The sequence below is a fragment of the Neophocaena asiaeorientalis genome, unplaced genomic scaffold (genome assembly GCF_003031525.2).
Source record: "Neophocaena asiaeorientalis asiaeorientalis breed wild unplaced genomic scaffold, Neophocaena_asiaeorientalis_V1.1 scaffold150, whole genome shotgun sequence".
Taxonomy (NCBI): Eukaryota; Metazoa; Chordata; class Mammalia; order Artiodactyla; family Phocoenidae; genus Neophocaena; species Neophocaena asiaeorientalis.
Window position 1 is genome coordinate 2,629,063 of NW_020176571.1, and position 16,006 is coordinate 2,645,068.

Consider the following 16,006-nt stretch of genomic DNA (forward strand, 5'->3'; position numbering starts at 1 on the left):
ATTTATGGAGTGCCGGGCAGTCTCCGCTATCAGTCAACACTGGGATCTTCTCATGTACATTTATTCATTTAAATTTATCTATTTATTTGTTTTTGGCTACGTTGGGTCGTCGTTTCGGTGCGTGGGCTTCTCATTGCGGTGGCTTCTCTTGCTGCGGAGCACAGGCTCTAGGTGCGCGGGCTCAGTAGTTGTGGCTCGCGGGCTCTAGAGCACAGGCTTGTTAGTTGTGGCGCACGGGCTTAGTTGCTCCACGGCATGTGGGATCTTCCCAGACCGGGGATGGCACCCATGTCCCCTGCATTGGCAGGCGGATTCCCAATCACTGCACCACCAGGGAAGTCCCCTCGTGTACATTTAGAGACCACAGAAGTGAGGCTTAGAAAGCCACACAGCGAATAACCAGAGGGGGGCAGGGATTCAAGCCAAAGTCTTCTGATCTGTACCTGTGCTCTTAGCCGTCTGCTACATCACTTCCCCAGAAGGCATCCTTATTGTTCCTCAAAGGCCACTCTCTACAGGACAGTGGCCCAGAAATATTCGTATGTTTGAAGCTGATGGCGTGCAAAGCATCTCTCCTGAGGCCGCCTGATGGTGCTTTAATGAGAATGTGCTACACCCACCCACCCCGCCCCGGCCCCACCCCGGAGAAGTGGGAGAGGGCGCAGTGGCTTTGTTGAGGTCATTATGTGTTTCGTTTTGTGTTTTATTATGAGGCACCTTCAGCCCAGATACCGTGCTTCCCAGTCTCCTGAAATTTCGCCCCACTCTCTGCTCATGTTACATACTGGCCAGTGATGTTTCTCTCGCTCCCCGCCCCGCCCCGGACCCCCGGCAGAGCACTGCGTGGAGTTCCAGAGGGCCAGCAGCTCCGTGAACGTGAGCTCTGAGAACGCCACCTCTCCCGTCATCGAGTTCTGGGAGTAAGTGAGGCCCCTACCCCATCGCAGTGTGGGTGGCGTGTCCCATAGACGGGCGCAGGGACCAGCAGCTCCGTGAACGTGAGCTCTGAGAACGCCACCTCCCCCGTCACCGAGTTCTGGGAGTAAGTGAGGCCCCTACCCCATCGCAGTGTGGGTGGCGTGTCCCATAGACGGGCGCAGGGCTGGGGACCCCACGGGCTGCAGGGGACGAGTTTCTGCCTCCTCCTTTGGTGGCGCCGTCACCCGAGTGGCTTTTTCCTGCCGTGCCTGTATTTGTGGTTAGGGCAGGACTCTTCCAGAGGCTCTCCTGGCCCCCACTCCCCACCCCCACCCCCGCCCACCATGTGGGTCCGCCCTCCCCGGCGGCTGCATGTGTGTTGCTTCTACTGCCCCTCCCCGAAATATTGGCATTCACCGAAGACATGATTCCTCATATCAAAGCATCCTATCCCTCCGGTTGAGAAAATACGGGTTCGCACCCCCTTCTCTGGGTTAAACTGGTCCTCAGCCTGCCAGAGCAAACCCACCTGGGAACAGTTTGTCTTTGCCTCCTCTCTGTCTACTCCCATCTCTGGGCAAAGCAGAGCCTCATGGATCGGAGTGAAGGAGCCGACAAGCCTTGGGACCAGAGCCGGAGGCCCGGACGAGCTGAGGCCAGCGGCACAGGTGCAGTCGCTCACCCTTCTCTCCCCAGGAGGCGGGTACTGAAGCTCTCGGACGGCATCCAGCACCTGGGGGCCCTGCGCTGGGAGCTGGCCCTGTGCCTCCTGCTTGCCTGGGTCATCTGCTACTTCTGCATCTGGAAGGGGGTCAAGTCCACGGGCAAGGTCTGTGTCCGAGGGCCCCAGGCCCCTCCCTTCCCTGGGCCACCCTGCTCCCCCGGGGGGCTCAGCCACCCAGGGGTTCCCCAAGTTGTACCTCGTCGGGGATGGGAGGGAATGACCCCACGAAGAGTTCACATGTCTCTCTTCCTCGATTCTGTGCCTTTCCTGGATTCAATGGTATGTCCTTTTGGTATTTGGGGAAGTGGAGAGAGAGAGGACAGAGAGAGAGAGGCAGGAGGGACACGTGGGGAGGAATCTGATCTTGGAATGCACCATGCGTATGGGCACATCGCAAACTGAACACGGTTCACGGCTCCCCGTTTCATACAGCTGTTCTTTGGGAAAGCAATTCCGTCATGACTATTAATCTCAACATGACTGTCAGCCACCCCGAGACCCTGGGGAGACTCGTTGCCCTGGAGTGCATGAGGGCATCCCGAGTTCCCCTGGACTCCTGCCCTGGCGGCCTCTGCCCAGGCTTCCCTCCTAAGCTGGCTGCCCGGTTGTGCTAAGCTTGTGAGCTCTGTGGGGACAGGGGTCATGTGTGACAGAGCTTTTTGTCCCCGACGACCCTTGCCACTGTTCTAAACTTCTTGTTGGGAGCACGCCTGAGTTCGCTCAGTCACTCAGCAGATATTTGCTGGGTGTGTGTCAGGGAGACGGAGGGCGGGGGGAGGGCTGAAGGCTGAGGACCGAGCAGCTGCGGGGGGAGCGGGAGGGCGCAGAAGGTGAGCTGGTGACCTCTGCCGTGGGCTTGGCGGCTCCTCCCCCTGCCCCCTCCCCGTCCCCCCACTGCTGGCTGCCCCAGTTCCTTACCTTCTCCTCTGCCCCTTGGCCAGGTGGTATACTTCACAGCCACCTTCCCTTACCTCATGCTGGTGGTCCTGTTGATTCGAGGGGTGACGCTGCCTGGGGCCGCCCAAGGAATTCAGTTTTACCTGTACCCAAACCTCACGCGTCTATGGGACCCCCAGGTAAGACACGCAGACGGGGCCGTCCCTGTGCTCAGCTGGGCATCTCTGCTCCTGGACAACCCCAGGCATCCACGCTGGCGGGGGGGTGTCTCCACGCATCTCCCCCTCCTGGGTTCACAGCTGCCAGGGAACCCAGGGGCCCTGAGGCCCTCGTGGTGTTTTGTAGTGTTTCTGGGGGGCTGTAAATGCGTCCTAACAGCCTTTCCCCTAGGCTCTCCCCTTCCACTACCTCCCATCCCCTCTGGGTGTCTCCTTTCATTTCGAGCAGCCTCTCTCTCTCCTGACCCTCCACTGGCCCCTCTGTCCTGCCCTCTGCCCACAAGGCCCGCTCCTGACCACGGCTCCCAGCGCCTCCCAGGGCCAGCTGGCTGGTGGTGCCGAGTTTCCTGTGTGCTGTCCAGAGGCCCCCGGCCCTTCCCTCCCGGCCCTCCCTTCAGGGTCCACCCTCCGGGAGGGGGGGTGTCTGCTGACCGAGGGTGTGGACGGCAGGGCCTGTACTGAGAAGCCTCTGCCGGGGTCTCGTCTTCTGTTTGGCAGCCGTTTTGAAGGCCAGCAAAGCCAGGAGGGGGCCGAGGGTGGAGAGGCCGTGGGTGAGCACAGCCCAGAGCCCCACCCGGCCCAGCTGTGGCCTGAGCCCGCTTCCCTGACAGAGGTCACCTCCCGGGGCCTCCTCCTGGGCTGGAAGGGCTGTGCCCCTGAAAGGGACGCCCAGCTCAGAGCAAACCAGAAATCGAACGACTTTTTGTACGTTTTTATAGTAAGGCAGCGGCACTGTCACTGCTGAGAGGTGAGAGGGGGCAACAGAGGAGGGAACAGCCCCCCAGCTCCCTCCGAGGCGGGGACCGTTCCCACGAAGGCAGTGGCTCCCCTTGTGCAGAATTTGGGGTGGCTCTTCTCAAGCCTCCCAGCACCCGCGGATGAATTACGAGCTCTTCCATCCCGAGTCCTGCGGCTGCCAGGGCTCCCAGAAGCAGCAGACCACTCGAGCCCGGAAGCCTCCCCAGCCTCGGCCCGGGCTCTTTCCCCACGACATCCGGTGGGATGGGAGCTCACCCTCCCGCCCCCGTTTCTGAGACAGATAGAGACACAGGGGCAGCCTCCTCATCTCCCCGTGGACCCAACGGCTGCGGTCGGGCCTGGGAGCCAAACTGTAGAACCACAGCTGCTGAAGCTAGAAAACCCCCAACGTCATCTCTGCAAACTTCTCGCTGCACAGATGAGCAAACAGGGCCCAAGGTCCCGTGGAAGGAACGGCAGGCCGGGACCCAAAGTGCCGTGGTGGATGCAGGCAGCAAGCAGGAGGTTGTGGGGCTGCAGAGCCGGGCGAGGCCTCGGAGGCCGGGTGTGGGTTCGGCTTGGATCCCTCACGCAGGAGGGAGCCGCTGCGGTTCTGGGGCAGCGGTGTGAACCGGTGGCTGAGCCGCAAGCCGCCTTCTCCTGGAGATCAGGCTGGGAGACAGGCAGGTAGAATGAAAGAAGAAAGGGAGAGAGGGTCCAGCATCTCAGGAACTGACCTATGGCTTCTGTGATCGACGCTCTGTTTGTCCTGACCAGCTTTTTAGCTAACGACTGCTGAGCGCCCGCTATGGCCCTGGCATCGTTAAGAGGGTCACATGCATTATTTCAGCTAATCCTCACCGCTGACCAATGAGGTATCCCCATCTTACAGACAGGAAATTAAGGCCTAGAGAGCTTAAAGAACTTTCCATCCGCACACCTGCACCTGGAATCCAGGTCTGCATGATGACAAGTCCCACAGGTTTTACGGTCTCTTGAAGGCAAAGTCCTGTCTGCTCGTCTTTGTTTTTCTCGCAGCTCATTCATTCAGCAAAGATTTATTGAGCATCCGTTTTGTGCCAGGTATGTTCTAGGTGTAACGTTTGCTACGTAATAGCTGCTGGCAAATATGAAGAAGGTGGACCAGAGCGCCTTCAAGTCTGAGAGTTAAAAGGCCGTAATTCTGTGTCTGGGTTACTGCAGGGAATAAGACCTCTTTCAGGCTTCTCTCCAGGACACCATCCTTCCAACCTGGGCAGCTGCAGGCTGTGCAGGCAGCGATGCCTTCAGAATCCTCTGAGCCCAGGGAGGGAGACGTTCCAAGAGCCAGGCTTGGTCCTGAGCTTCCGAGCAGACTTACTAACGGCTGGTCCTGGCCTCCTGCTGAAGCCCACCTTTCTGTCAGTGAGCAGAGCAGCCTCTGCAGGGCGGGATGCCCCCCGCCAGAGCCCTAAGGGGAAGTAGCTGGCGCTCCCCAGGAAGTGTGCCAATGCCAACCTGCATTTGCCTGGCACTTGAGAAAGCTGCAAAATTCCTGCAGCACAAAGACCAGGGCGCCTCTCTCGGCCAAGCTCTCGGTCTGGAGCGGAAGCCAGGCGGAGACACTGCGGAGTTTATCTCATTGGCCAGGCTGCTGTGCGGTGGGGGGATTGCCGCCTCTCCCGGCCCCCCCCCAGCGCCATCTCTTTCCCACTGGGGAGCGGCCCCGGGAGACTCCGCTGGTGCAGCGTGTGCTGGGTCCTGGAGCTTTTTCTTTCCCTCACCCTGACCCTTTGTTCCATTGCACTTTGGTAGATCGATAAGGACAGGGGCTGGGGACGGGGTGTCTGGAGACTCCTTGTTGAACACCTGAAACCTCTACCTTAAGCTCTCTAAGGAAGGGTTTATTTAGGGAAGGAAGTTGGAGCCATTGATTAGAACGAGTCTTTTCATTTTGATGTCGTGCATTGAAACCTACGGGACCTTATTATTACTGGAAGGTGAGTTGCTTCTTTAAAATAACAGCAACGACAAATAGGCCAATAGCTGACAACGTGTATTATGTGCTTACTGTCTGCCAGGCCCTTCCCTAAGTGCACAAGACAGTTTAGACCTCACACTAATCCCACGAGTTAGGTGTAGCCTCATTTTACAGATGAAGAAATTGGAGCTTAGAAAAGTTAAGAAATTTGCCCCAAACTACGAAACAAGCGTGATGGGGGAGCTTGGGTTTCATCCCAAGTCATCTTTTGGGGGTCTTCTGCCTTAATCACCATGATATATCTTTCCCAAAGAATATGAATGCTTAGTTTTAAGGGCTGGTTTTTATTATTCTAGAATGAATTCTGAAGTGGGATAGGGCACTAATATTTCTTTATGTGTTAGGCATTTTACATACATTACTTTATTTGTTATTTTACCCATTCTATTCCTTAATATACCCATTTGTTATTTTACCTGTTATTATGCCCATTTTCCTGATGAGAAAAGTGAGGTTTAGAGAGGTTTAAGTGATTTGCCTAAGATCACACAGCTAGTTATTAGCAGAGTTAGGAAGTGAACTCAGTTCAGTTTGACTCCAAAGCCCAGGCGTACATACGATTGCCTTCCTGAAAATAGAAAATGTAATAGTCCTTGGGGTTGGACTCAGGTTGAAAACATCTTTCCTGGATCTTCTAGAAATTCTCTCTTCCTCTGTCGCCCCTCCAAGACCTCTCTTTAGCCCACACTCCCTGAAGCGTTTTTCGCTTGTATTGTCGGGCAGTCTTCTGCGCCAGCCAAACACACCCTGGAGCTTTGTTCCCGAAACTGGGGCTCCACGACGGGGCACGTGGCAGGTCGCCTGTGGTGGGTAGAGAATGGCTTGCCCTGCTGTCCTCCGGCCCTTCCCGCGGCCCCGCGGCTCTCCCGCCCCAGCAGGCTGGCCAGGAGCAGCTGCGCGGAGCCGGCTCGCCAGCCTCCAGCCAGTCTGAGCCCCGCACTCTGAGCTCTCAGGCCTCCTGCTGCCTTTTCCTCCGTTCTCCTCAACCTCTCCTCCCAACTCGGTCTTAAGTCTCTCCCCCTCCGGGCGAGGTGACCTGCCAAGTCACAGTTTTTCTTGTTTCTTCTTCCCAAGCCCAAGTCTGCAACGCTTCCTAGCCGTGGGATCTGCACGTGCGCAGCCACGGAACATCTCCAAGGGAACAGTCTCCTGCGTGGACGGCGGGTCAGGCTGCAGCCTGGGCCCCGCCAGGCACGGGGAGTAGGCCTCGGGGGCCCGAGGCTGGGCAGGTCCGGGGCTGCGTCCTGGATAACCGGCCTGGAGACACCTCCCTGGCCCTCCATCCCAGCCTGGCGGGATCCTTCCTGTACAACCTCAGAACCTCTTGCCACAGCCACCCGCGCTTGGGGCTGTGATAATGAACAAAAAGGAACAGTGACCTTCAGACCAGACGCCACTGGGTCTCCCTGGGAGGACTCTCCTCGCAGAGTCTGGGGCAGGTTTAGAAGAGGAAAGGATTTGAGACGTTGCAAAGGAACAGCCAGGCTCCCCGAGGCACGTCCTCGGCCCGGGGCGTCCTCGAAGTTTTGTGGCCTGTCCTCGGCTTCTCTCCTTTCCCTCCTGCCCTTTCTTTCTCCAGCTTCTGAAATAAATTCCAAGACCCCCTTCTCCTTTCCCCATGATCATTTATCCTGAGGTTTAAAGAAGCTCCCCTTTGTGTTTTCGACCTTGCCTATTTCCTTGCTGGCCCTGGCTCCTCCCTTGGGGTCTTCCTCTGTGCTTCCTGCCCCAGACACCCTGTCCCTGGTGGCAGCTCCTGCCTCCCTGAGAGCCTGGGGATGGGGGTCCCTGTGGGCAGGAGGGGCAGAAGGTTAGAGACAGTCTCCCCCTGTCCTCACCCTCTTTCCCGCTCTGTCCTCATCCCTGCGGAAGTGGAGGGAGAGTAGGAGGAAAGAGTGCCCGGGTGGATGCCAATTCTCAGGGACTGGAAGGCAGGGATCCCCACATCTGACTGGTCATTAGGGTCGCCCAGGAAGCTTTGAAACAATACAGGTTTCCGGGTTCTCCTCTAGGCCTAGTTCAGGGTCTCACCTGGGGATGCTGGCTGAGGAGTCTGCGTTCTGATGCTGTCAGCTGGCGTGGGTTCCCTCAGACGCACCGCAATGCCAAGGAGAGTGGGCATTTGGGGGGGTGAGTGGTGAGAGAGGAGGGAGGTAAGGGGTGGTCACGACGGCTAGGGGTGTGGGGAGGGAACAGGTAGGGGCCGAGGAGCTGTACACAGGAGCAGCTGAGGCTTTGGTGCCCGTGGGCCCTGTGAGCCCGATCTTAGTGGAAGGAGAGCTGGGGCCTGTCTGGGGGCTAACGCGGAGGGCGGACATGAGACAAGAAATGCGGACCCCAAAGTGTTAGGACACCAGCCTGGCAACGTCCGCGGCCACGGTTTGGTGCTCAGGTCCCCTGAAGGCAGGAGGTGCCCGGGGAGGGTCTGTGGCCGCAGGACCCCACCTCCTGTGGGTCTGCAGCGCCGCAAGTCCCGTTCTCCTTGATCTTCTTTCTCTCTGGGATGTTATTCTAGCTGTGAAATCTAAATCATAACATGCACAGGCTGGGCCAGCCAGCTGAGATAATAACAAGAACAGCCATACCCTATGTTTAGCTGGAGAGCTATCTTCCCCCCAGGGAGTACAAGGCTCTTTACGGATGACTTCTGTTCATCCTCTTGACCCCTTGTGACCTGAGGCTCGCTCTTCCTGTTTTGCAGAGGATGTTGAGGCGCAAGGGGCAAAGCTACATGCCCGTGAAGGCGCCGATGCAAAGGACCCACATCCCCGCAAAGCCTGTCGCTGGGATCCTTCCAATCTCGGCACACTGCCAGGGGGACCTGGGGTGGGAGGAAGTGGAGGTAGAGCCCTGGGCTTTGTTTCCATTACAGAAAAGACGGACCAGGCCTCACTTGGTTCTAGAGCACCAGCTCGTCGGCCTCCATCGTGGGTCCTTTAGTCTTTCTCCAATGCTTGATGCCCGTGCCATCCTGGGGGTGCCCGAGAGACTCCGTCTAGGGGGCCGGGAAGTCGAGCGCATCAGAATAGCATGGCTGCGGGGCTGCCTGCGTGGGCTGAGGGCAGGGGTCTGCCATCCTTTGCCTGGCTTGGCTGTAGGCCTGTGTGGTCCGTGGAGCCCAGACAGCCTGGCTCCCCTGAGGCACGGCTTTCTTGTCTTTTCCCTGCATAGGTGTGGATGGACGCAGGCACCCAGATCTTCTTCTCCTTTGCCATCTGCCTAGGGTGCCTGACGGCTCTGGGCAGCTACAACAAGTACCACAACAACTGCTACAGGTGAGCCGGGGGCAGGGCCTGAGTGCCTATCAGGGCACTAGATCAGGGGAGATTTTGAGGGTGCACCAACTCGTGGATTTCCCTACGCCCCACCTGCCTTCACGCCATTTTCCAACCCCCAGGGCTGCCAGGTGGTGAGAGGAGCCAGTGGCAGCACGGGCGAGGGATTGCTTCCCCCAGGACGGGACGGTGATGGGTGGCCGGGAACCCCCAGCAGGGCCCAGCCTGGGGCTAATGTAGAGGGCCGTGGGCACAGGTGTGCAAGCAACCCAGCTCGGGAGTGACATCATACAGAGCCTGGTCTTGTGTGCTCTGTACCTGCGCCCCAGCAAACACTGAATCCCCTCCCTGTGGTTCCCTCGGGCCCACCTGGCTCATGTCAGAGAATTTAAGCCAATTTTAGTATTAGCTAAACAAAATCACATCATGCATTTCAAAATTGAATTTAGGTGAGTACAGAGCACCTGTTGCTTGGGTTCTCCGTGCCCCTCTCCTCTCCATTAACGTACCGGCATGCACGGGGTCACAGGGGTAGTGTCCCAGGAGACGCAGTGGCAGCGTGACGGGAAAGGGGAGCTGTGTGGCCATGGGTAATGTTTAGATTCTGTTACTTCCTTAGGGTCTCATTCTTGCAGGATGACCGTGGGTTTAGTCCAAGTCTGAGCCCATGGAGTTGGGGGGACAGAACCAGCCCCTTGGGTTCCCTCTGCCCCTGCCAGGCCGGCGGCGTCACCTGGGGTTCCTGCGTCCCGGCCTGAGGCACTGGCTGCCCCTCTGACCCTCCTGTCCCCACCTCCCCGCCCCGCCTGCAGGGACTGCATCGCCCTCTGCTTCCTCAACAGCGGCACCAGCTTCGTGGCCGGGTTTGCCATCTTCTCCATCCTGGGCTTCATGTCCCAGGAACAGGGGGTGCCCATCTCTGAGGTTGCCGAGTCAGGTGGGTGGTGTTTTGGGGGGTGGGGTGGGGCTAAGACAGGAGACTCTGTGAGCTTTGTTTGAACCTTCGCCAGCCCGCCTGGATCTGCAGGCATTCCTATTGTCACCTACGCTGTGGGTGACCTCTCAGTGGCTGTGTCCCAGGGAGACCTGGGATGGACTTAAACAGCAATTCCAGCTTCAAAAGGCGAACGGGTGTGCAGAGAACACTGTCCCCCGCACCCTGGCCTCCAGCTCCTCACCCTGGAAGCAACCAGTGTTACCAGGTTCATGGTTTTACTTCCAGAAATAGTTTAGGCTTTTATGAGAAAAAGAATACACACACATCTGTACGTACACATTCAAACACGCGTCCGTATTACTGTTTCTGTCTCTTACGCCTCGTAACAACCAAGTGATAGCGTGCTCTATACATTGTTCTGCATCCTGCCGTGTCTCGTTCCCCTTAACGTGTGTCTCAGAGGTAAGTTAACTCCCGGCACGTGGAGTTTCCTCCTTTAAGTGCCTGCCTTCCCCCCACGCGGTGCTGCTCTTGCTTTTAAATGAAATCACAGACGGATCCCCCATCTGGGTAAGCGGCCGGTGTTTGCCTTGCTCGCCGCCCACGCCTGTGGACCACCCACTTGCACCTGTAACAAGACGATTTTGATCGTGGGGTTCACAAGCTCCTCCCGTCACACAGGGTGCCGAGCAACGGGAAACTGACATCGCTGGTTCTTATTAAGAACGATCGTGTTTCTCTTTTACGAAGCACAGCTCTGTGCCAGGCTTGGTGCCATGTGTTCGCTGGTGCGCGGGACGGGTCCCAGCAACGTGGGAGACGGGCGGAGGAGCTGACCACTGTCCCGGGTCCCTCGGTCATACCCTTCCTTTCATAGGAAGCTTCCTATCGAGGACCCCGGCGCTGGCATGTGACCTGTTCCTGCCGTTTGAGCCAGCTGAGGGCAACAGTGTGTTTGAGAGGATGTGTGTCGTGGGTATTCTGAAACTCGCGCCAGCTCACTAGCTGTAGGGTGACAGAAAAGGCTCGGGGAGCAGAGGTGGCCAGCGGTGGCCCCAGACCCAATCTAGTCTTGGAGGTATTTTCTTTGGAACTTTAGGAGACCACACAGCACTTGCCTTAAGTGGGCGATGGCTCCAGGTCCGTCAGGCCCCGCCGCGCCCTCCTCCTACACTGGGGCGGCTTCACAAGCGTCCGCGGCCTGCCTGGCCCCCAAGCTCTTTGTAAGTTTGAAAGCTCTGGTTTGGGGGCAATAGATCTGGAGAGTGAACCCTCAGGATGTGCGGTAGAACTTACAGAAATGCAGGTGACGGACCCCCTTCCTCTTCTCTTTGCAATATCCTATAGAATACTCACAGCCTTTAGGTTCTGTTGCTGCCAGTGAGAAAACAGTGGGCGATGCCTTGGAGACTGGGGACCGGGTCAGGGTTGGGTGGCTTCTCCTGGGTGGGGACGGTGCAGGGGGGTAGCTCTGGGGCTTCCGCTGTCCCGTGTCCCACACTGGGAAGCCCACCTTGGGGTGGCACTGGGCCGTGTCCCTCTCTCCCCGCCGCAGGGCCTGGTCTGGCCTTCATCGCCTACCCCCGGGCTGTGGTGATGCTGCCTTTCTCGCCCCTCTGGGCCTGCTGCTTCTTCTTCATGGTCGTCCTCCTGGGACTGGATAGCCAGGTATTGAGAGGTGGCCGCTCAGAGCCCGAGGGACGGTGGTGTGTGTGGGCTGGGGGCAGTGAGCAGCGAACAGCTGGGGGCTGGGCGAGTGTCAGGTGCGGATGCCCTGCCCGGGAACAAAGGGAGCTTTGGAGGGTGGGTCCGCCCCGGGGCTGTCAGGAGGCTGGAAGGGCTGCCCCGGGAGCGAGGCGCCAGCTGGTTGACGGAGCTTCTCGTGAGGGCGCTTGCCCTCCAATTCTTCGCCCTCTCGTCCAGTTTGTGTGCGTGGAAAGCCTGGTGACGGCGCTGGTGGACATGTACCCCGGTGTATTCCGCAAGAAGAACCGGAGGGAGGTCCTCATCCTGGGGGTGTCTGTCACCTCCTTCCTCGTCGGGCTCGTCATGCTCACAGAGGTGAGGGGCTGGGCGGCTTGCAGGTGGGGCCCGGCGAGGAGGAGAGCCCAGGCGGGTGACTGCCACCTGGCAGGGGGGACAGGCTGCTGTAGTTTCAGGTCACCGCCTTCTGGGCTTCGGGGCCCAGGGGCCCTGGCCCTTTCCCACCCCAGGAAGCACTGACCACCTGGCTCTGGGCGTGGCTGAGGGGTGCTTTGGCTCCACGGAAGCTGAGAGGTATAGAAATGTTGGGCTGGGAAAAATCGCCTCTCCAGCAAGATCCCATGAGTTCCCAGGCAGCTGACCCACGTTCCAGGGCCAGACTTCAAAGGCAGAAAGGGAGCCCTGGGGTGGGTGACGTTCTGAGTGATGTCTCAGGGGAGGAGGGAGATGGAGCTCGTCAGCTTGATGACACCCATGGCGGCCCCTATCCTGACCCTCTGCCAAAAATGCACGCTGTCCTTCTGGGTCAACCCCTGCATGTTCTCAGGGATGAGCTAACAGTGGCTCTTTCATGCATCTTCCTCCCAAACAATAATCATACATTATGACTGTCCCATGTCTGCCGAGTGCTTTACAGCTTACAAACCACACTGTCCCTTAATCTCGGTCTCCTGTGACCCTCCCCGCCTCTGCTCCGGGCCCCGAGGGTGCCTGCTTCCTCTGGCTAAAGGTCTCTCTCTCTCCTCCTGGGCAGGGCGGTATGTACGTGTTTCAGCTCTTCGACTACTACGCAGCCAGTGGCATGTGTCTCCTGTTCGTGGCCATCTTTGAGTCCCTCTGTGTGGCGTGGGCCTACGGTGAGTGACTCTTCCCGTGGTCCTGCCCAGGGCCCTCGGACAAAAGAGAGACCTCGCTGCTCACACCCACCTTCTCCTCAGACTTCTCTCCCTCCCAGCCTCAAACATCTCAAGAATCCTACCTACATTGCTACCATTGGAAAAGCCCTCCACAGGCGGCCTCGTCCACCTTCCTGGTGATGGCTGCTCCCGGGCCACCCAGGTGGGCCCGTGTCCCATCCTACCCAGAGCTTTTCAGCCTTTAACAACCTTGATCATCAGAAAGTTCCTGCCTTTGCCTAAGCCAAGTTCTTCCCACTGCTGTTTATGCCTACGAATTCCATCCAGGGAAGGGTCTGCTCCCAGCAGGGATTGGAGAAGACAGCCACGATGTCTTTTACAGACTGTCCTTGCCCTTCCTGGTTGGTGTGGTCCCCATCCTGATGCTTTGGATGCTAAAGGATGTCCTCTCTCCCCCTTCCTTCTCTTCTTCGTGGCAGGTGCCGGGCGCTTCTATGACAACATTGAAGACATGATTGGGTACAGGCCGTGGCCCCTTATCAAATACTGTTGGCTCTTCCTCACACCGGCTGTGTGTACAGTAAGATAACCTCCGGGGGGCTTCCCTGGTGGCGCAGTGGTTGCGAGTCCGCCTGCCGATGCAGGGGACGCGGGTTCGTGCCCTGGTCTGGGAAGGTCCCACATGCCGCGGAGCGGCTGGGCCCGTGAGCCGTGGCCGCTGAGCCTGCGCGTCCGGAGCCTGTGCTCCGCAACGGGAGAGGCCACAACAGTGAGAGGCCCGCGTACCGCAAAAAAAAACCCACAAAAAAACGATGACCTCCGGGAGGAAAGCCAGATGAAGGGAGAGAGATGGTAGAGCAGAAGGGTAGACGGGCCATAGCCCCAGAAGGTACTTATCCGTGGGCATTGAAAATCATTTAAAAGTTTCATTCGTCCTCCTGTTGGGTTCTAGAAAATGCAGCAGGATAGACTCTCCCTCCCTGTTGCGCGGAAGGGTAACTGAGGGCCAGGGCTGTCGGACGCCACCCCACAGCGTGAGTCTAATGTGGTAGGTGCGTCGGGCTGCTGAGAACAATGCCGATAAGCACCGAGATAACGGAGCAGTTCCAGAGCACTTATCCTGCCGGGTGCCAAATGCTTTACGCGTTTAACCCAGTCAGTCCTCACGAGAACCCCACGAAGTAAGAATTACCACTGTATTCACTTTTCAGGTGAAACGGAAGCCCCAGAGGTTAAGCAGTTCACCTGAGCTGGAAGGTGGCCGAGAGCTGGGGCTCAAGCCCAGGCAGCTTGGCTCCGGAGTCTGGGCCTGAGCCACTGAGTGCTGCCGCTCTGGCTTTACCTGTGTCAGCAGCACCCGCTGTGTGCCAAGTACGATGAGGCCGGGGCGACCCAGGCATGAGCCCTGCCCTCCAGGTGCTCACGGCCAGGCACAGAGCCATGTCCCAGTTGAGGATGCCCAGGGGCACGGGGACCCTGGAGGGACAGGGTGGGTGCCCCGGAAGTACCTCCTGGGGATGTGGATTTTGAGCAGATGTGGACGGAGTTCAGAGGCAGATTGGCCCAGCTGGTCGGGGGGACCCATGCTCCCCCAGCCGCGTCTCTTCTGCTCTCACCCTCAGGCCACCTTCCTGTCCTCCCTGATCAAGTACACCCCACTGACCTACAACAAGAAGTACCTGTACCCGTGGTGGGGCGATGCCCTGGGCTGGCTCCTGGCTCTCTCCTCCATGATCTGCATTCCCGCCTGGAGCTGCTACAAACTCAGCACCCTCAAGGGCTCTTTCAGAGAGGTAGGGAGCTGGTGGGGAGGAAAGCAGTCAGAGGATGAGCTGGGGTCCCCTTGTTGCCAGGTGGCTGCCTGCCTGGGTAGAAGCTGGCACACAGGAGGGCCAGGGACCCTGGTGTGGGGTCAGAGGGACAGAGGGAGTGCTGAGCAGTCTCAGGAAGAGACAGGATGCCTCCCAGACACCGCTGTGGTAAGGGTGTTGGCACCTGGAGAGCAGGTTTGGCGCCTCTGGGGAGGCAGCGATGAGGGACGCTGGCAGACTTGCCCCCTCTCTGGCTCATGACGGACCCCTCCGCTCTGCTTGCAGAGAGTTCGCCGGCTCATGTGCCCAGCTGAGGACCTGCCCCAGTGGGCCCGAGCGGAACCCTCTGCCCCGGCCACGCCCAGGACGTCGGAACTGGAGTCTCACTGCTAGGGGGCAGGCCCTGGGACAAGGGGCCAGTGAGCCTGGCTGTGGGGACAGTTGCAGAAGGAAGGCACAGAAGCAGCCCTGCTGTGCTTCTCTGCCCCGCACCACCCGGGGTAGACAAGATAAGAGGGGACATGCTGGAATCCACCTCTGAGCTGGGCATCTCCCACCCCAACTTCCCTGCTCCAGGGCTGGCTGGACAGGTGTGAAAGGCCAGGATCAAGAGCGTCCCCTTTGAGAGGGGCCTTGGGAGGTGGGGTGAGGCTGCAGGCGGGGGCGGGGCGGGAGAGCTCTGTTTGACGCCCTTCATTCCATTAAATCCACGTTCTTCCCACCAGCTGCTAGCAGTTTCGCTTGGTTTCTGCCCCGCCCCACCCCCCGCCTTGCTGCCTTGCCCACCTCCTCACTTTAAAGTGGGGCTTTTAGGGACTTCCCTGGTGGCGCAGTGGTTAAGAATCCGCCTGCCAATGCAGGGGACACGGCTTCGAGCCCTGGTCCGGGAAGATCCCACATGCCGCGGAGCAACTAAGCCCGTGCACCACAACTACTGAGCCTGCGCTCTAGAGCCCTCGAGCCACAACTACTGAGCCTGCGCTCTAGACCCTGTGAGCCACAACAACTGAGCCTGCGCTCTAGACCCTGTGAGCCACAACTACTGAGCCCTCGTGCCACAGCTACTGAAGCCCGCCTAGAGCCCGTGCTCAGCAACAAGAGAAGCCACCGCAACGAGAAGCCCGTGCACCACAGCAAAGAGTAGCCCCCGCTCGCCACAACTAGAGAAAGCCCGTGTGCAGCAACGAAGACCCAACGCAGCCAAAAATAAATAAATCAAAAGAAAAGGCGATGGAAGGGAGAAGGAGGAGGCACCTGAGCCCCCGCTGGAGGAAGGAGGAGGAGAGCGGCTGGGCTTCTTCCTGCCCGATTTCCCCTGCCGTCTCCTTGCCTTGACCTCGCCTGTCCAAACTGTGTGCGCCCGCCAGGGGCTTGGTGTCAGGGGTACGAGAGCGGGACAGCAGGGACCGCGGGCGGAGCAGGGCACTACCCGGCTCGGCCAGAAGAGGGAGCCGCTGCCTCGGGACCACCACGCTGCTCCGCTCGGAAGGAACATGGATAAATGCGGATGCGGCAGCCCCGGCGCGGCCACGATGGCGGCGCCCTGCGGGGACCTCCGCTCGGCTGCGGGGCCTGAGCGCGCAGATGCGCCCAGAGAGGAGCCAGGTGGGAGGCAGAGCCTGTGCGAC

General features: G+C 58.9%; 1 protein-coding gene across 3 annotated transcripts in view; it reads left to right on the top strand.

Annotated features, from left to right (window-relative positions):
- Positions 1–14,901, top strand: part of SLC6A13 (solute carrier family 6 member 13) — a 32,751-nt gene extending 17,850 nt beyond the window's left edge. For 2 of the 3 annotated variants that reach the window (XM_024733171.1, XM_024733172.1), the window contains exons 5-15: positions 836–920; positions 1,615–1,747; positions 2,584–2,718; positions 8,687–8,790; positions 9,603–9,727; positions 11,283–11,395; positions 11,651–11,788; positions 12,465–12,567; positions 13,047–13,147; positions 14,190–14,360; positions 14,664–14,901. In XM_024733171.1, the coding sequence (XP_024588939.1) occupies positions 836–920; positions 1,615–1,747; positions 2,584–2,718; positions 8,687–8,790; positions 9,603–9,727; positions 11,283–11,395; positions 11,651–11,788; positions 12,465–12,567; positions 13,047–13,147; positions 14,190–14,360; positions 14,664–14,771 (1,316 nt within the window). In that variant the 3' untranslated portion in view covers positions 14,772–14,901. Of the gene's footprint in view, positions 1–835; positions 921–1,614; positions 1,748–2,583; positions 2,719–8,686; positions 8,791–9,602; positions 9,728–11,282; positions 11,789–12,464; positions 12,568–13,046; positions 13,148–14,189; positions 14,361–14,663 lie in introns of all 3 variants that reach the window. The other variant, XM_024733170.1, reaches the window with a different exon arrangement.
- Positions 14,902–16,006: the final 1,105 nt, after the last annotated feature.